The following is a 20,194-nucleotide window of genomic DNA, read 5'->3' on the forward strand; positions in this document are numbered from 1 at the left end:
GACATCCTCCGTTCACTGTTCCGGGCCACTGTTCCTTGGCTTCCCCCACCGACGTCCGCTCCCAGATCTCATCACTTTGACTAACAAGTCTTTCTTCGCGCTGCCTCCGGACAGGCATTTGACTCCAACGTCTCAGCCCGTTAACCAGTGAAACCCCTACAGTTGGGCCTGCAGAGGCGGGCTGAGAGCCACAATTTTCCCAGTTATCCTTCAGTGTGGACGTAAATAAATTGTTCGGATGGGTCCCATTACGCTCGGAGAAATACTGATTGGCCAGCCTTGGTAGAGAGAAGCAGGGTGACACCGTCTTTTAATAAAGAATCTACCACTAACTATGATGTTCAAATACTACCTCCAGTCGAAGAGAAACGCTGCGAAACATCCCCATCTCTGGTGGACATCCATACATACATAACTACAAATATCATCTCCTTGAAAATCTGAAAGAAAAATCTTAAAATTGGCCAGTTTCATCCTTTCCCTGTTATGTGGTAATACAGTCCTTTGTTGCTACATTACATGAAAGCACAAGAATTAGATGCTTTATCCCAGTGTTCACATCTTCCAGAATACTGGCACCTGAGTGCAGGGAAGCAGGTAGTGATTGTACCCATTCTCCAGGAGAAACCAGAAGTGCGACGCTGAGTGGCTGCCCCTTCCCCCTGCCCCCCTGCGCAGCAGGACGCGGAGCCAGAACTCAGGCTGAGGTCCTAGCCTGGCACTTCCCCTCGTCAGCAGAGTCTGAGCTCAGGAGAGTCTGAAGGAATGACTCCAGGGCTGCTCAGCACCTGGGCTCTGCTGCCCCGAGCCCTCCCACCCCGGTCCAGGGGCCTCTAGATTGTTCACCATTTCCACTCCCTTACCAACCAGGTGAGCTCCTGGGGGCATAGCGAAAGCATGTGTCAAGCTGCGCAGTGTCCCTCGGGCTTCCCCACCTGCATTGCCCTCCGTGGGAGGGGCCTCAGAGCAGACGTCACTTGGCAGAATCATGCTGGATTTCTCAAGAGCAGCTGCAGGACCACCTCCAAGCGATGCTCAGATGCCAAGAACAGCCACCTCCGGTCTGTTCTGTTATTTATAACCCAATTCACTTACAATGAGAACATCAGCCGACATCTACCAAGGCCTCCCCAAAGGCTGGGCATCCTGCCCCATGGGCACAGCTGATGCAGGGCCTGCACTTAGGGGTACCCCGCCAGAAGGCAAAGCCCCAACCTCTGAGCCAGGGAGCAGCTCAGGGTTCCACTCCTGAGCTGCTGCTGGAGCCAGGGAACAGCCGGGAAGGAAGGGGTGGATGCCCAAGCTGTCCAAAGAGCTGAGGTCACCAAAGGCGGGCCGTTCCCAGCCCCTCGCAGGAACCTGAGCCCAGCTGCCTGCCTGAGCCCTTCTCCTCAGTTACCTGGTGACTGACAGCAGGCCAGGCCAGGCCAGTCACCAGGCGGCCCCGGCACTGCTGAGCACCCAGAGGCAGCATCTATTCTCTGCTCTCAGCCAAGGGTGACACTGAGTTGCACTGAGCACCAGATGGCCCTGAGGCCCAAGGACAAAGAGGAAGGTCATCGCCTTCAGGCGCTACACTGGGCACTCCACCAGATACTCGGCTGATCTCACAGCCTCACTGGACAAAGCCCTGAGTGGATGTGAGCTGCAGCTATGAGGCTGCCGACAAGGGTGAGGTGGGCGACAGCTGCTGGGCAACGAGGAGAGGTGAGGCCGGGCTGCCCCCTCGTATATGCATATGCCCTAGAGGTAAACCTCTCCTTTCCTGGGTTTTGCCTTGGTTGAAAAGCCTGGGTATTTGCCCATTTAGAGATCACGTGCAAGAGTGGCTCCCTGCCATTTTTAAGTGCATCTAGAAACTCAGGCTAGGAGTGGCCCTGGGCAGTATGAGGCGTGGACCTGCACTCAGGGGTCCTCCTAAGAAGCAAAGAGGTTTTTCTAGGGAGGCTGAAAAGCGACCACGTGCACAAATCCCATCTCCACAGAAATGGATTCCATTGCCTGAGAGAGGATGGAGTTTTGGAGCTCACCCTTTTGGGGCTACCTGCCCCTTAGCGACTGAGGTGAGACCCTTCACTTCTTGCTAGAGCCCAGGGTGGGTTGAGGCCCTAGCTCATCCAGGAACATGAGATTTGACCTGAGCCACGCAGCTCATGTCTGTTCCCCAAAACCAGAGAGGATACAGGATCTGGAGATATCTTGATCACAAATATGCTGGCGAAAACACGATCAAGTAGCTTTCCTTAGTACCAAGGTCGGAGGCGCCTCCTCGGCCCGATTTGCAAACACCCTACTAAGGATGGAGCAACCAGGCAGTTCTGGAGAAACTGTTCCTTCCAAGGCCCAGCCTGATTTTTCCAGGAAGTAACCATCTTTGAAGAGAGTGTTGACCTGGACCAATGTGAAGGAAGCTGTGGTTTGAGAGAATCTGCAAGCAGTGTGCAAAGCCCCAGCCCTTCCCAGGAAGCTCAGTCCCGAGACGGCTGGCCACTCTCCCCTCGGGCAGAGGCGAGAGCATTGCCAATGGCAGCAAGGATATGCTTCCCCTGTGCATCCTTTTTCCTTTTCAAGGTGCTTTGGTGGTGTACGACCCACGAGGATTTCCTGGCGATGGAAGGCTCCACTGGAGTGGTAGTCTCCCCATTCTGGGGCATTTGGTGTTTTGCTCGAAGTCACATGGCCAAGTGCAGGCTCCCCCAGGGCAGAGCTGGGAAGCTGACGGCATACTCCATCCCACTCAGGCCTCCTGAGTCCATTGGCCGGGACTCCCCGAGCTGCTGTTTTGTAGGAGCCCAGTGGCAGGCCTGTGGGTGGACAGTAGTGGAATATACACCCGCAGTGACCTGGGCCCTTGGAAGCTGGGCAGCAGACACAGAGTTACGGACGACCTCTCCTGCGCTAGGCGCCAGAGAGGACTGGGAGCCTCGGGACTCATCCCAAACCGGAAGCCATTCCAAGTATTCCCCCTGGGGGAGCTGCACTCTCAAGGGGAAAAATGGGCAAAAAGTAAAGAAACACAACCCAAAGCACTTGTACCAAGTGCTACAAAGGAACGGGAGTGTATTCACAAGTCTGAGTGAGCACAGGCAGGAAGGAGCTGATGGTCCTTACGGATGTGACCTTTGAGTGACCTGAAATAGGAATAGGAGCCAGCTGTGTGGAAACCAAGGAGCAGAGCATCCCAGGCACGGGACAGCGGGCACAAAGCCTGGAGGCCAGAAAGTACTTTCAGTGCCAAGGAAACAGAGGCCCACCGAGGGAGGGCTGGGGGCCTTGGGGGAAAGCAGGACTGCATGTGTCCTGAGTGACAGTGGCCATCCCAGGTTTAGCATGACCTGACCTCCATGTCATGGTTACCAGCCGCCCAACCAGGGAGGTAGCTCTCACCATGGCACAGGTGCCCTTCACTGGCTGTGGTAGGTCCACATGCGAGGCCAGGGGGCCAGCGCTCTGCAGACAAAGGGCCTTGGGAACCCAGGATGGCAGCTCCGTTTGCCTGATTCCGACAACCTAGACATCTTTTTCAAAGCAAAACAGACATGCTGCTCTCTGTGGCCACAGAGTCCGTCTTGTGTGTCCCAGAGTGGTGGTGAGTGGTGGGGGCCGGGCAAGTAGAAAGCAGGAGATGTAAGCTTATGGGGGGGGTCCCCCTTCGGCTTCTGTCCAGAGGGTGTGGCATCAGCTGGATCCCAAGGCCCCCCTAGGTCACCCAGCTCTTCTCAGCGGGTCCGGGGGTAAAATGGGTCTGGCCTCCACCTCCCCAAGGCACAAACTGGCTCCAGGGAAGAAAGCCATCCTCCCGAGGCCCCACACTGCTGGCCCCCTGCACCTGCCCTGGCCTGGCCACTGCCTCCAGCTTCTCACCAGCTCTGCAGTATTATCCTGAGAGCCTCCTGGCTTTAAAATAAATCAATTTGGGTTGTTAAAAAATTACCTCCACCCAGCTGGTCCCAGAGCATGGACTTCAAAGCCGACTCAGTAATAGAAGCTGCCAAAGAGCATGTCTGTAACCTCATCCGTCACAGTGGGGGGTTTCCCAGCCCCTGGCTGAAATGGGAAGGGGATGTCAGTGAATGGAAGTGTAGGTAATTGGGTGAGTGCTAAGCACAGGGGATGTGAAATTTGCTCTTGGTGTGTTTTCTCGTAGACTGTATTTGAGGAGGGTTATTCCAGTCCAGCCAGCCTTTCCCTGTGCTCACCCAACAGCCAATCGCAAGTGTGGTTCTTAGGTTCTCACTTCCTGGTCTGGACATTAGGTTGGCAGGAGCACATCAGGGGGTGAATGCTGCTCCCTGAAAACGGGGCACCTTCCTGACCTGCTTGGATGTGCACATTCTGGCAGGAGGACCTGGGTTCCTGATGGATGACCCAAGGTCCCCACCTACACACCCAGTTATTTAATATGCTGGTTGGGCCACGAGCTAAACAGCATCCACCCACCATCCAGACAACAATGATATTGCACACTGACTGGGGGCCATGAGGACTGGGTATCAGAGACACAACACCCCAGCCGTGGAGCCAGGGAGACACACAGCACTCGGGCCTGGGGCAGGCGTGGGAATGACATGGCTCCCTTCCCACCTCCCCTGGCCCAGGGCCACTTCATTACAGCACTCCGGAAATAAGTGCCACATCCACATGAGACAGGTTCCTCACGAGAAGCCTCTGGTAACTGAAATGCAGAAGTGTGACCGGGCACACTGGGACAGTCTGGTGCCAAACGGGTCCAGAGCCGCTGCCCCAGCTCATGAGCAGAACAACAGACACACCTACTGGCGTCACTGAGCAGCCTCTGGCCCACATTCAGTGATTGTCCAAGAGCCAGATGGAATCTGTAAACACACTGAAAAAGCCCCTTGAATCTGCCTTCCCCCACCCTGGTTAACTGGTTCTGGCTAATGAAATAACAGCGCGTCTCTGAGAGTGTCAGTTAGCTCTCAATTCTTGTTTTAATTCTGTTTCCATATGGATTTGATTTAAAAGGCAGCATAGAGAGCACTGATCCAAGAGAGGGTGTGTGCGCGTGCATGTGTCTGTGTTCTAAATCAGGGCGACAGATTCCTGCGTGTTCAACCCGGGAACCCAGTGGTTGCTTAGCAACACAACGATCTCTGCAACCAGGAGGATCCAGTGAATAATGTCAGCGTGATGAACCTCGAGTAATCAAGCTGCTGAGAAGGGCAGGATGGGCCGGCCCAGGGAGGGCCTTTTGCTCCGTTTCTCAGCCTCTCTGGGTTACTCTTTTCCACAGCGACTTTCCGCCAGCCCCAAGCACACGGCTGGATGTGGCATTCCCCCATTATGAGCTGCCGGGCTCCAGTCTCATGGCACAGACTTGAAGCAGGGCACAGGTACCCATGGGGTGCCTCCCCGCACCAGGAATGTTGACTGAGACTTGCCACATTGCAGAAGACAAAGAACAGCTCAGGAGCCCTCGTCAGGGTCCCAGCAACGAGCTGGTCCTGGGAGGACATCAGGCTCAGGCTCATGTCACTCTGATTCTGCTCTCCTCTTTCTTAGCAGGCTTTCCCTGGATAGTTTCCTTTCTCCATATTCGTACTATCCCAAGCCAGAGGAGGCAGGGTCGTGAATTTCCCATTCTAAATATGAAATATGAAACCGAGGCCCATATTCAGCTTCGTTCTTCAGTCCAGCTAAGTGGACTGCCCACTCTGCCTGTCTCCTCGGCCAAAAAGGGAACAGCACCAGTAGATTCTCAGCTGACGTCTGTACCGCTGCTTTCACTTCATCCATCGACAAAAGCTTCTTTTTTAATTTTAATTAATTTTGCAGTGTTGTCTCAAGCCATTCCGTTCTGTCATTTTCATGTGCTCTCGTGATGGGTGTTCACAGAAGAGGGTCATGCTGAACAAAAGTAAGTGCCACCTGCAAAAATGCCTTGATCTCTGCTGTGTGCTGCCCCTCCCCACTGCCCACCGTCTGTTTGGAGAGCCTTTTCTTTGTTTCTGACAATAAACACAGCTGCCTGCAAGGCTTTCCTTAAAAAAAAAAAAAAAAAAACCGCTACCTGGGAACCGTTGGGATGTTTGCAGTGGGAGCACAGAGCTGACAGCCCAGGCCTGGGGGGATCTCCTCCCCGACGGTACTGCCATGGCAGGTCTCCCCAGAGCAGGGGCTGGGCACTGTCGCTGGACAGTGTCCCCTCCAGACTGTGACCTCAAGGCAGCACTGAGCAAAAATCTCGTCTCTTTCCCAAGGGTCGTTCCTGGGTCCTAATTAACAACTCAGATCCCCTCCGGATGGCGTGGCTTGGCGCCTACTCAGGATCTTAGTTCAACCACCTGAGCCTAATTGTATCAAAGCAGAACAAATGAGTCTACCCACCGCTGTGGGGCAGGCTCAGAGAGGACATGGGCCAGGGCCACCTTGAAAGACCTCCCACGGCACTCCCTGCCAGCGTTCACTTCAGCCCAAGATGGAACTCAAATGGGTCTTTCAATCCTACGTGAGCAGCAGAACTTGGCAGGTCTCTCCTTAAATCCTTGCTGTGTCCACCCCTCTCTCTCAGGAACCTGGATCTAGACACCGAGGTGCTGGCTCCCTCTCCCTACATGCGGATGTTCTGATTTTGAGTAACAGCCTGGCAGTAATGGAGGGGCTGCCTTTACCTGCAGTAGAGCCAGTACACCAGCAACCAGCACCCACAGCCCCTGGAGGTTCCTGGCCCAGGTCTCCTGTTTATACCAGATCTCATCTGGGGCACCCAGCCCCTCAGAAAGCCACATGGGAAAACTCTGGGGGTGGCTGGCCCTGGCCCCGTGTGCATCCACCTGCCCCTGGGAGTGAGGCAGGATCAAAACTTGAGTCCACCCAGGTTCGTCTCCATTGCTGCTTCAGCATTCCATCCTCGAAGCAGCAGAGACTACCATCAGGTTAGGAAGTGTCACAAGCCTGGAGACACCTAGACAGCCGATTGGTTTCACCCAAATACCAATGGCAGAGAAAATAGCAAAGAAAAGCTAGGGCAGAGAATGGGCAGATTGGCCTCATGCCCAGTTCACCCCTCCATTTAGAGGCCCCTCCATCCCTGTCCTCCGTTTTCATCGCCACCATGTCAGCAACCATGTGGCTTCTCATGTGCTCCTGAGCACATGCTACCCCCAACTCTGACCACTTGGGAGGGAGAGGAGCCCATCTCCCATATTTAGACATGGAGGCTCATAGGCTAAAATGTGCCTACACTGGTGTTTGGCCAAGCCAGGGTTCGTACATCTCAAGTCCAAATCCTGAGGAAGAATCCATGGTAGGAGGGATCCTTACAGAAGGGGGTGGGCGGTCGATCCACAGTCACGTGAATGAGTCCAAAAGGCAAGAAACACTCACCTACTCTTGCTACCTCCCCAGTTGGATGTAGCTTTGTCAGGGTGGTAGCATGGATGCGCCTTCAGTTTGGGGACAGCAGGGGACAGGCATGGCTTGTCCTCCGCTGTCCTCCTCCATGTGTGGCTGGAAAGCCCACTGTGGGACCTTGGCCAGAACCAGTGAGGGGGCCGTACCTAATAAGGCCACGTGCAGGTGAGCACAAAGACCAGACTCAGATGCAGGCTCCTCCCCTCGAGTCATCTGGACGTCTCCTCGGGGCCAGTAAAGGCCGAACCTCAGAGACGCCAGTGTACTCCACTCCAACCCCCCGGCCAGGGCAAGGAGGACACAGGGGACTCTCAGAGACTCCCCTGGCCACTTGGGAGAATGGGGTCCCTTTCAGATTTCTGCTTTTTGGTAAGGATCATATATACCATTAGTGAGCTTCCCACACTGCCTTCCTGTGGGGCTGAAAACACATGATCGCACCCACTCCACTCCACAATAAAATGGCCCCGTCGACACTGGACAAAGTCGAAGCAGCCCTGTTTTAGCCCTCTGGATCAGTACAGACTGCACTTGGCAAATTACTCCTTGTTCTCAGGGTCCATGGATGGTTTCTTCAAACCCTGCGTGCCCCCAAATAGGCGTGGGGCTTCCCACTCACTGCAGCAGGGCCAGCCTGCAAGGGGCCCTTCGCGGCACTTGTCCCTTGAAGCCAAAAAAGCTGAAGGCCTGACAGGCAGTGAAGAGGGAGGGTCTCTCCCCAAGGGCACGCTTCCTTCTACGTGCCGAAATGGAGGCAAAAGAGGTCTTTTCTTATCGGTGACGTTCTGGTGACGTATCACCAGACACATCCCACCGAGGGAGCAAGACCCCGTTCAGGCCCCATCCTCATGTCTTCGAGTGAGCCCTTAAAAGCATCTCCCTAGCCGCGCTGGTCTGGGCCTCCCTGCTCACACGGTGCAGGTGCAGGTGTACCCACCCGGCAGCCACCGCCGCGTGGGGCCAGGTGAGTGGGCAGCCTTGGTGTGCTGTGGTGTCTTCTCAGAACTCTGCTTCCTGGTTCTTTCCTCCCTGCCCCGGCCCTGGCATGGCAAGTCATCTGCTCACTGCCAGCGCGGCTGCCGTCAAGAGTGTCTCCCACACCCCACCCCCTTGGCGGTCTACGTCCTGCTGACCCACACAGCGACCCAGCTTGTGATGCTTGTCTCTGTTGTTGCCATTTCAGAAGTCCAGAGGTCATGAGCACCGTCTCAGGTACGCGGAGCACGACGGTCACCTTCACGGTTCGTCCGGGGACCTCGCAGCCCATCACTCTGCAGAGCCGGCCCGCAGACTTTGAGAGTAGGACCTCAGGAACGAGACGTGCCCCGAGCCCGGTGGTGTCGCCAACAGAGATGAACAAAGAGATCCTGCCTGCCCCCCTCTCCGCTGCTGCCGCCGCCGCCGCTCCTTCTCCCACTCTCTCAGAGGTCTTTAGCCTTCCAAGCCAGCCCCCATCTGGGGACCTGTTTGGCTTGAACCCGGCGGGACGCAGCAGGTCGCCGTCCCCCTCGATACTGCAACAGCCAATCTCAAATAAGCCTTTTACGACTAAGCCTGTGCACCTGTGGACTAAACCAGATGTGGCAGATTGGCTGGAAAGTCTAAACTTGGGTGAGCATAAAGAGACCTTCATGGACAATGAGATTGATGGCAGTCACCTACCAAACCTTCAGAAGGAAGACCTAATAGATCTTGGGGTGACTCGGGTCGGGCACAGGATGAACATAGAAAGGGCTTTGAAACAGCTGCTGGACAGATAAGGGTGGCTGCTCTTTACCTTTACAGACTTCTTGTTATAAGTAGAGATGGGCTTCTACTGAAATATTTGTGCGGCCAAGCACGGTCTGTGAGCACCAACCCCATTCCATGGGTTTGTCTCCTGGTACCCAAAGAGATGCCGAGTGTGTCCAGGTGTGGCTGAGCGAAGGCCTTGCAACTCCCCCTCTCCACGTGGGCTTCACAGGCTGTTTCTGTGCAGCAGGGGACACGGGGAGGGAGTCCTGCCACCACGGAGAGAGAGGCTCAGCTTGCCTCCCAGCATGCAGGTGACCTCACTTTGCCAGGTCCCAGGGACGCCCCCGTCGATTGAGTACAGGACCCTTGCTCTTGCAGGCAGACACCAGTGTACTCTAGATACCTCCTGAGACCTCCCTCCTCTGCTTTCTGGGCAGCTCTCACCACCCCAGGCCCGCCTCAGTCTGTGGCCTCCGGGAGGGCACTCAATGCTCACTTGCTCCTTTCTTTCCTCTACTTTGCTTGTGGTAAGACACCTCAGACCTGTTTGTCTGGTGCCCCTTCTTGGGCCCGAAAGGTAGAGAATCTTTTTTTTCCTCTGGATTCTTTACCCCATCTCCTCCTGCGATGTGCATCCGTGGTTCTTTGGCCATGAAGTTCTTGGCAGTGGTGGGGAGTCTGAATGGGATCGTGCCCAGCTTTGCTTAGCTTTCTTTCTTTCTTTCTGCAAATCTATTAGCATAATTCCAGAGTGGCCAAACAGATGTCACATGGAGTTAGTCAAAGCACAAAGTCACGATTCCAAGGAGGAGGGGAGACCTGGCCATGGGAACCAGCCAGTGTGCAGCTGCCCAGGTCCAAAGTCTCCTCCAGGGGAAAAGCATTTAGTCATCTGCCAGGAGTGTCTCCAGGACGGTGAGAAGGGGATTCTCTGCCTTTCGCAATTTTTTTTTTTAATTGAAAGTGTTGTATTCTGCAAAAATCAGAGCAGGTGAGCGTCCACTTTAACACGAGGGTGGGACACAAGGTCATTGGTGGGCATATGCTGCTGCCAGGGAGACAGCATCTTCCCCGGGAGCCAGCAGGTGCCGTGACGTCAGTTCTGAACCCGGCCAAGGCTAAGCATCTCTGCTGAGACAGCCCCTCTGCTCTCTGAGGCCAAGGAGATGGTACTTGGGGGCTTTCCCCCTTTGTCTCCAACTGTCCGGGCACCCCCACCAGTTTATCTTACAAGGACAACAGGTTTCTTGAGAACCCAGTGGGTATGGCGTCTAGGCCGGACCCAGGGTTGAGAACACAAGGTGGGCCACAGGGTGAGGGTAGAGGCAGACAAACGAAGAGAGACAGGGAGGTTTCCCGGGCTGCACCAGGCCCCTCTCGCAAGGCTTTCTTGAGCCTGCCCGATCTCCTCCTCCCTGGAGTCCCCTCCCCTGTAACAATACCTCCAGTTTCCAAGGGAGGTTGCCACCTGCACAGGAGCCACCGGACACCCAGCCAGGCTTCCAGCACATTCGCCCACACTTGGAAGAAATTCGAACAGCAGGTTTTGGCTTTTCTTATGATTTCAGAACTAGCTTAGCCCATCTCTAATTATAAAAACATGATTTTTTTTTCCTTTCTTTTCTTTACGCTCACAATCAAGTGTCTGATTAGGTCTGGAACAGCTCTAGAATGAACACATAAAATTTAGCAATTTAAAATCTCTTTCTTTACTGCAAGTTTAAATAGTTGTACAGATAGTTTATAAGCACAATATTTTAAGAAAAAAAAGTGGCTGGTCTACTAGGCAGCCTTTGTGCCACTTCAGTGCTAGAAAGTTAAAGAAAAAAAAAACTTTTGTGATTTAATAATACTATTTCTGTGGAATTATAAAAGTATGACCTTTTTAAATCAACCTTATTTGGATGCATCTGAACCAGCAGAGCTGTGTTATATTTTCTATCTTTGCTAGAACTTCGTCATCGAAGGACAATTATTTCTTCAAAAGTGGTTACAATTCACAATGCAGCAGTTTCTCCAAAAACAAACACGCACCACACACACACATGCGCGCACACACACAATTTTTCCAACCACAATGCCCCTGAATTGGAAACTGAGTTTTGGACCTTCCTCTGTTCTGAACCCTTCCGCAGGGCAATCTGTATCTGAATGCCCCGATCTGACTTGAAATCAATTGAACATGAAGGCGCTTCTGTCCCGCCCACCTTCTGTCTCTCCGTCGTGGGGTGCGCCGGGACGCTACAGGTGGCCTGCTGAGGCCACCTGCGAGTGTTCAGAAAACATAAAGGTGGTGGTTGGGCCACTGTCTTCCATTTGGTGATATTGGCAAAATTCAGTCAGTGCACTGCTTCACCCTGGCTCTTCCCTCCTCTGTCTACTGTTGGCATTTACCTCCATGCTCAGTGCCAGGCGACACGCCAGAACGAGAGAGGACAGGAAGGGAAGGCGCTGCTAGGTTGCCACCTGGTGGCTTGAGGTTCACTGGACTTTGGCTGCCACTCCCTTTCTTAGAGAGACTTCGACCCATGGGCAACTAACCAGAAGCAAGCAGACTGCAAGAAACAAAAGAGCTGGGCAGTCATTTATTTTTGCCTTGTCTTATTCTAAAAAAAAAAAAAAAATCACAGGACCCCGCAGAACCTGCACTGAGTAACCCATGTGGCCAAGGTGAATCCATCTCTAGCCCTATTCGATGGTTTTGCTACAGAAAGCAATAGTTCCTCACTGAAATCGCCGCCCACTGTTCTCCCCCTGCCCCTTGGACACGTTAGGACCAGGCCCTATTCCATGACCTCTTCAATGGTGGGACACAAGTCAAACTGCTCATATAAGAATCATGTTAATACTATTCTGGGTTTTAAGATCAACTTTTGTTATCTACTGTAATTTAAATAAATTGCATTTACATGCCTAGTCTCTGTAACATTGTGTATACAAAACCAAAATCTCTCAAGATGTAAATTATGTATACCTGCCAAGACACCTGCTGCTCCAGGGTGTCTGTGCACATTTTAAGTTAATTCATATAATATAAAATGACTCAATGTGACTGTTGATTTGCTGAACTTTACATATCACAAAGTGGATTATTTGTGGTACTTTAGTTAGTAAAATGGTGATTTTATTTTATTTTTTTCTGAGTTACTGAACAAGCAAGCATTACCCAGGTGATCTGGCAATGACTTTGTGTGTGTGGGCCACAAATATTGATTTTTCCCATTAACGAATTTTTTTTGTTTTTTTTAGAAACTAATTATGTTTCACACTATGGTTTGTGTAACTTGTGTTCGCATTATCTGTGTTGCTGTTACTTTTGTGCTTTTATTCCTTTTAAACTTTATTTTAAAAAAAAAAACAAAACAAAACAAAAAACAAGCTCCTGTAATTTGCACTTCCTCCCAATCCTTCAATCTCTTGTATGGCAACCAAAATTACTGTAAGAGAAATAAATATACGATTGCACTAAGGTTGTGGCTCTGATTGCACACAGTGAAAGCTGTCTGGGTGAACCAGGAGTTGCCAACTTGCAATCTAGCATAGGCTCTTTGAACATCATCGCCACTGTTCCTCCGTAAGATTGACCAGGTGCCATGTTTCTTCAAAGAGTAAGAGCCGTCCCTGCACAGAGCTAATCTGCCTGGGCTCCATCCCCTGACAGTACCCTCACGGCACAGACGGAGATACACAGGATCTCAGAGCCATGTGCGTATTGGCGGGCACATCTGTAAGCTCTGCTTAGAAGCCCAGCTGAGGCCTGGCCTTCCTTTGGTCGGGGACGGAAGTGGGGGGTGGCGCCGAGGGGGTCCCCCGCGCCCCCACCTGCTCATCTTCTTCCCTCCAGGCCGTGGGGTTGCAGAACCAGGTGGCCTCTCTGGTTAACGTGAAGCCAGCCATGTTTCAGCGGTAAGCAAGCAGGCACTGACGCTTGGGGCAAGAGAATTTGTGTCTTTTGGTGAAGAACGGAGCTGGGAAGACATGGGCTGTCCCTTTGTCTGTAGGGAAGTATGTTTTAAACACTGAACCTCATCTTTGGCCTCATCAATGAATACCTGGTGTCTTTAGTTCCTGGACAGTTTCTTCTATGTTGGCACATTTCTCCATTTGAACAGCAGCCACTATGTTTCTATGTTTATGAAAAATTCGAATCCTCTTATCTTTCGCAGTTCACCCTCCATTAAGCCTTCCACTTCACTGTCTGGTGGTTTCTCCCACACCTTAACCACCCCCTTCACCTCCAATGGTTTCTTCCAAACCTCTTTTAGGTAAATGTATCAGTTTGTCTTAAGGAAAAAAAAAAATTGGAAGACTTTCTTTTACTTGTACTTTATTTGAGGCATTTTACCAACCAGGGCACTGGAGTGTCTGTGCTTGTAGGTCTCCGCGTTCACTCCGAGAAGGTGGAAATCCCACAGCGCCTGGGGAACAGAGCCCAAGCTGCATCAGGGCAGCCACGCTCCATGGGGACTCAACCTGTCCCTCCGATGCCAGCAGGCCTGACCGCTTCAGTTTCCAATCCGCGCTGTATCAGTGATTTTCTTTCTTTACTGTTCCTGTTTAACATGTCTCTGCATTTCAGTCTTTACCGTTCTGTGTTTAAAATTACAACAATCACTGTCCATTGCTTCTACTCGGGAACTCTGTTTATAGCAATTCTGAAACTTAATATGAGCCTTCAAATAAATACAGAAACGAGAAAAAAAAAGGAAAAAAATAAAGTGTGTGCCTTGGGTGTTTTGAACCTGATCTGCATAAAACCATATTGTATTCAAATGCTGTATATTAAATGAAAGGATAAATATATCTTCACTGTATTAATGTAGCTGATAAAATAGTTCTAGTGCCTTGTTTTCTGAACTGAGAAGCCCATATCAATGCACAACGTAAAGTAAAAACCGATTCGAGAACTGAAATGTTGAGAAGACGTAGACGTGATTCTGGAGCCTTCAACCTAAGACTGTGGAATATACACAGTCATTTAAATTAAAAAATAAAAAGAAAATTGAAATAAGATCGTGTTATCAGTTAATTTTCCATTAAAAGTGCTCTCTGCTCTATCACTTTCAGTATTTTCACTTACTTAACACACAAAAGAGCATGTATGAGAGTCCCCATGGAAGAGAAAGGTGTCCTGGCAGGAGTCCTGGACTCCCGCCCGCCTTCCCCGGTGGCGTGTCACCCCGGCAGCACTTTGTTGGCGGCTTATCGAAGTTATCAGTATTGATTGTTTTCAGATTTTGTTAAAAATTAACAAAATATTTGTTGATAGTGACAGGCCACTCATCACAGAACTACTACTAATGTTCACAAGCAAAAGAAGTGGCAGTACATGGTCTGTTTTTCTTTAAAAAAAAAAAAAATGACATAGGAAGTACACGAATTCTGGTCTAATGGCACTACACTCGAGGGCCTGTCATCCTAGAAGTTGTCTGGGTGTAGTGAGAGTGTCGGGAGCCGCCGCCCTGCCTGTGGGGCTATAGTCCTCATTGCCAGAGCGCATGGAGGGTGGCTCAGCCAGGTCAGAGGCAGGTACACACCACGTGCTGTGTCCACCGCCATGTCTTTGGGTTCTCCGCCAAACACGTGTCTCAAGGGAGCAAGGACCTCCACAGGCTGTGCCTGTTTATCTCACGAAACTAGCATCAGTGCTGCTGTTTACCAGGCCAAAGTCAAATGAGATCCAAATTTATTCATTTTAGGCCACAAATGTAGTCTGAGAATCTGAAAGAGGTGGTTTGGGAGAGATGGGGTTTCTTAGGGATTCCCATTCCACATGCTGCTGCTGCCTCCACCAGAAGCATGTATGTATCCCACGTCAAAGGGGTGTGCCACAGCCACCAGGCAAGGTGGACAGACAGGCAAGCCCTAGGCCCCATAGGAGATGAGGGTCAGAGAAATCTCAGGTTGGCCTTCAGGGCAGCCAGGTGAGCAGGTCTGGGTGTGAAGACAGCTGATCCCAGCTGCATCTGGTGGCAGCATACCTGTTCTGTGTTCTAGCCATCAAGCCTTCCTGCCTACTCAGTCTTTCTTGCCAAGGGGCTTACACAGACTTAAATGTGTTCTTCAAATCCCAGGGCCCAGAGAGGAGGAGAACAGAGCCTTTGAACTGCTAGAGAAGCGACCACAGCACAAGGCAGAGCTCAGTTTATTTCCAAGTATGGTCCCAAGAGGTAGGCATAGGCTGGAAATAATAGTAAGTCTCCTGGGTGCACTCTGCACCAGGCACCATCCAGAGTGCTGCACCCATTGGGTGTCCAGCAGCCAATAGCCCCATTTTACAGATGAGGAAACAAAGTCTTGCCAAGGTCCATGGTGAGGTAAGGACAGAACCAGGATTTGCTATAGAACCTCCATGACTAAGTCCAACTCTAAGGTGCCATCAGGCACCCAGAGAACTCCTGGCCGTGTCGGGGTCTACCACGGATGACATGGACAAACTTTCCTTTCTGCTCCTACAAAGTCATTTGTGCAGGGCCAGGGGTCCAGGAGGGTGGGCAAGATGGGGGTTCCTTCCTATTCAATCACCTCAGGGATGTGAAAAAAGGAGATTTGATTCTGCTTATGCCACTGCCCTCGACTAAGATTGGGGAAGCCAGGACCTCAGGATCACAAGCTTTCTCAAAGACTTGATATTTGTAAAAGGCCCCACAGCTTGGAGATGTGTGACATGTGGCATCTGCTTTAATTATCTCAAGAACCCATGAGGCCAGTGAGGAAAAAGATGACCGTCACTTCTACTTGTAAGGAAACGGATGTTCTCAGCCACAGTCTACAGGCAGGTGGGATGATTCTTCCTGAAGACTGACAGTCCTATCAAGGGAGCAGAGCTGCCCTGGGTCCCGTCCTTCCCAGGCCCTCCCCCCGCAACTCTTCCTCCCACGGCCCTGAGCCACCCAGCATCCTCCAAACATGTTCCTTTGTGGCCTACAGCCACGAGAGCCTGTTTCTGTTGCTTACAACCGCAGACTGCTTGCAGACACAGCTCCCATCCTGATGCCAGGGTGCTCTCCTCCACACTCCATGGCCTCCCTCCGCCAGTTAGAACTGGGGCAGCCCCTTCCTCCCCTTTCACCATCACCCTCACTGGCAGAGGAGAAAGGCCAAGCGGATGACAGACAAGGAGTCAGTCACATGGCTACGGAATGAGTTTGAAAATGAGTCCGACAGGCCCACACGGCTTTGAAGCTTTACATAAAGCCAACGGCGCGGAGCAGCAGCTTCCTCCCTTGGTCTTGGAGCCTGCCATCTGGGCAAGCTAAAAATAAAGGCTCCGTTTTGAAGCAAGAGTTTATACATGTGACTACAGAGGTCCTGGTAAAGACATCAAGGCTCTAGGGGAACCGCATGGCCTGAAACCTTTAGCGCCGCAGGATGGCCAGGAAGGCCCAGCCCCCGCCTCCCCCACAGGCCGGGGACCAGCGTCTCCTGGCAGCAGCCAGGAGGGAGAGCAGAGGGTGTGATGGCTCTCTCTGCCTGGGAGGGAGGGAAGCCATGAGAAGAGGGGGCTGCATACAGCCTGAAGTGCAGGCTGCCATGGACTCACAGCAGCGACAGAGAAACAGCCACGTGGCCCCGACTCCGCCGTCCAGTCGGGGGCCCACGTCCTCCGGGCCACCTGACACCCGCCCCAGCTGCTCCGCCAGGCTCCCACAGCAGGGCCTCCTCTCTGCTGGACCCTGGATCCTCCTGGCAGCTGGAATACTCTTCCCCGGGTCTGCACAGCTTCCCGGACCACCAGACTCGAGAAAGGCTCGTGCCAATCCCACCTGCCGCCCCTGTCACCACCTCCGGCGGGCCTGTTGATGCGCTTGCTGCTCCCCCTCCGCCGGCCGCCACACGCCCCCCGCTGCAGGAGATGCCCCAGGAGGGCGCCGACCGCCCTGTCCCAGCGGCCACTGCTGCCCCCGGCAGCTGCGCCCCAGCCTGCAGCTCCGACCGCGTGCGGAAGACGCACCCCCCGCGGGCCCCCAGGGACTACAGGGCGGGCCTGCCCGGCGCCCCGCACCCACCATGACCTCTGACCCCCGCCCCGCCCCGCCCCCCCCGCGACGCGAGGCACCCGCGCTCTCTAGGGCACCTAGCTCCCGGGGGCGGGCCGCTGCGGGAGAAGCAGGGGGAGCCGCGCGGGGCGGCGGGGGGCGGGGGGCGGGCGGCCGGGCGGGGAGCAGGGGCTCAGCCGCGGGCCTGCCAAGCTCCCAGCACGGGGCTCCGGGGCGCCTACCTCAGCTCCGGCTTCTGGAGGGGGCAGCTGCGCGGGCCCGGGGCGCCTCTGCCACACCTCGGGCGGGCCGAGCGCGCACACACGGCACGAGGGGGGCGCACCTGCTCGGCCCTCACCCCCCCAACGACCGGGACACCGAGCCGCCTCCCGCCTCCCGCCCACCGCCCCGGGGCGCCGCTTCCGCCGCAAGGGACACTGGGCCCGGAAGTCACGTGCCCTGCCAGTCACGTGCTCTGCATGGGCCAATCGAGACTCGCAGAGGGACCGCTGAGCACGTGCCCACGAGGACCAACCAGGATCGGCAAAGGAAGGGGATTGTGATTGGCCCAGCTGGAGGAGGGACGACTTTCGGCCAATCCCAGGGGCCAGGAGGCGGGCTGTGGGCGAGGCGCCCCGCCCACAGGGGTCGGGGACTGGGCTGGCACTGCCTGGGAGGCTGAGGGCGATGCTGCGCAGCTGGGAGCAGCTTCACCCCTGTCCCTGCAAGCAGATCAGTAATGATAAAAGACAACATTTGGCTGCAAATAACAGAAACTTGCATTAAAAGTGGCTTATACCAAAAGTGCTTCATTCTTTCCATAGGGCACAAAAATGTAAGCTCCACGAGGGCAGGAATCTTAAGTCTTTTTCACTGCCCTATGTGGACAGCAGGATGTTCCCAATAAGGGTGTGTTGGAGGCATGGACAGTCCTTGGTGATCCCTGGATTTGGTCAGACAGCTCAACGTGGTCAAGTCAGACTGAGTGAGCCTCTCCCTCTAACTTCGCAGCCTCACAACAACAAAAGGCGCTGCCGCTCTACACATCACTTTCCATCCCAAGTCAGGAAGAAGAGGGGAAGACCATGTCAACTGTATCTGCTCCCCGCTACCAGGGGAGCCAGTGCTTTCCCAGAAGTGCCTCCCCCATGTCATCTAAAGCCATCCCCGGAAGCCAGGCAGATGGGGAAAGGGAGTACTCAGCATGGCACAGCGCTGCCAGGAACAGAGCTGTCTTAAAAGGCAGAAGACTGAATGGAGAATGTGTGGACAGGTGCTAGATGGGGTTGCAAGAGTGGCCGGGTAGGTTTTCCTCACTGAGCATTTGAAAGTATGAAATCCAGGGGCGCCTGGCTGGCTCAGTTGGTTAAGCATCTAAGTCTTGATCTCAGCTCAGGTCTTGATCTCAGGGTCATGAGTTTGAGCCCGGCATTGGGCTCCACACTGGGCCTGGAACCTACAGAAAGAAGAAAGAGAGAAAGAAAAGAAAGGAAGGAAGGAAGGGAGGGAGGGAGGGAGAGAGAGAGAAAGAAAAGAAAAGAAAGAAAAGAAAAGAGAAAAGAGAAAAGAAAAGAAGAAAGAAAACAGCCCAGTGGCATTAAACACATTGGCAACGCCGTATGGCCATCAGCACTGTCCAGTTCCATCCTGCCAAAGAGAAAGCCTCTGCCTGTTGATCCCCTTGGCCCCAGGGTCACTGGCCCACGCAACTGGTTATCTTTCTGTCTCTGGATTTGCCTTTTCTGGACATTTCATGTAAATGGAATCACACAATATGTAGTCTTTGGGGTCTGGTTTCTCCCACTGAGCATGATTTTTTCCAAGGGTCATCCATGGTGTCGCGTGTGAGACCGCTTCATACCTCTTTTGGCTAAAGAGTATTCCATCGGAGGGATAGACGGCACTCAGGTTTTTCCCCTTCGTCAGTTGATGGACATGTGGGTTGTCTCCACCTTCTGGCTGTTGCGAATAGTGCTGCTGTGAACGTGCATGTACGTTTATTTTCTGTTCTTTAGGGGCCTACGTGCTGGAAGCTGGAATTGCTTGGTCGTGTGGTCACTCCAGGTTGAACCTGTTGAGGAACTGCCAGACTGTTTCCTGCAAAGGTCAAACCACTTCCATTCCCACCGGCGGTGGGTGAGGGCTCCTCCCTGGAGACTTCTGAGGCCGTACCTCATGGAGGCTGAGCTCCATCTCAGGCTTCCAGATACAGCCCAGGCCCCAGGAACAGGTTGGGCCACAAAGACTCTGCATTTCCAGCAAGCATCAGGCACTGCTGGGGGAGACTGATCTGCGGCTCCCAGGGAGTATCTGTGAGCAGAAGATTACCAGGCCTCCTCCCAGGCATCCGGTTTCAGTAGGAAGTGTCAAAATTCAGAGAGCTTTTACTCTATGAATACTTCTTTGAGGGAAAAACAAACTGTTCTCAAACAGGGAGATTTCAAATTTGAAAGTGGTAGGAAGCTCAGGGACAGGTCGTTACAGGATAGCTTATAACGCCAGAATGGCTGCTAGGAGGGGGGTTTCCAGATGGCAGGGAATTGGTTAAATATGGGTATCTTACACCAGTTGGGGAAGACAACTTAGGTTTCATTTATGATTATCAGAGGCATTCGTAATAAATAACCTGCTTTCTTATTCCTGAGATTAGGTATAGATTAAGTTTGGCTCACATAAGGTTAACTGGCTCTGTCTGCTCTGGATCTTTGTATTTTAAACAAGAGGAAGCCCCAGAATCTGGGTGGTTGATGTTCTCCTTGGGTGGGCCTTAAGGGAAGTGTGAGAAACTGCCCCTTGCATCTGCTACCCACATTCAGTGAGAGATGTTGGTGCAGAAGCTGCAGCTCTCTGGAGTCTAGCCTGCTGCACAGGTGACCTCTGTAGGATGGGGAGTTTGTACACCTGCTATCTGGAATTGCCAGCACCTGAACTGTCCATGGCTCTATTGTCTACAATGTACACAGAGGAGGCTCTAAGGTGGTGGTTCTCAAGATCTGGTCCCTGGACATGCAGCAGCAGGGTCACCTGGGACCTGGATAGAAATGCAAATTCTTGCTCCTCCCCCATCTGCAGAATCAGAAGCAGGGCCCAGCAACCCCGGTTAACAA

General features: G+C 53.0%; 1 protein-coding gene and 1 long non-coding RNA gene across 4 annotated transcripts in view; one reads left to right on the forward strand and one right to left on the reverse strand.

Annotated features, from left to right (window-relative positions):
• The window catches only part of SHANK2 (SH3 and multiple ankyrin repeat domains 2), a 509,904-nt gene extending 497,326 nt beyond the window's left edge, over window positions 1-12,578 (forward strand). For all 3 annotated transcript variants that reach the window (XM_038563628.1, XM_038563629.1, XM_038563630.1), the window contains one exon: window positions 8,558-12,578. In XM_038563628.1, the coding sequence (XP_038419556.1) occupies window positions 8,558-9,134 (577 nt within the window). In that variant the 3' untranslated portion in view covers window positions 9,135-12,578. The remainder of the gene's footprint in view (window positions 1-8,557) is intronic.
• Window positions 12,579-13,418: 840 nt separating this feature from the next.
• LOC111090984 lies at window positions 13,419-17,473 on the reverse strand. Its single transcript, XR_005373548.1, has 2 exons — window positions 17,330-17,473; window positions 13,419-13,698 (listed from the first exon to the last, which is right to left on the reverse strand). It is a non-coding gene; the product is annotated as an uncharacterized LOC111090984 (long non-coding RNA).
• Between the last annotated feature and the right edge of the window lie 2,721 nt (window positions 17,474-20,194).

The sequence above is a fragment of the Canis lupus genome, chromosome 18 (assembly GCF_011100685.1).
Source record: "Canis lupus familiaris isolate Mischka breed German Shepherd chromosome 18, alternate assembly UU_Cfam_GSD_1.0, whole genome shotgun sequence".
NCBI lineage: Eukaryota > Metazoa > Chordata > Mammalia > Carnivora > Canidae > Canis > Canis lupus.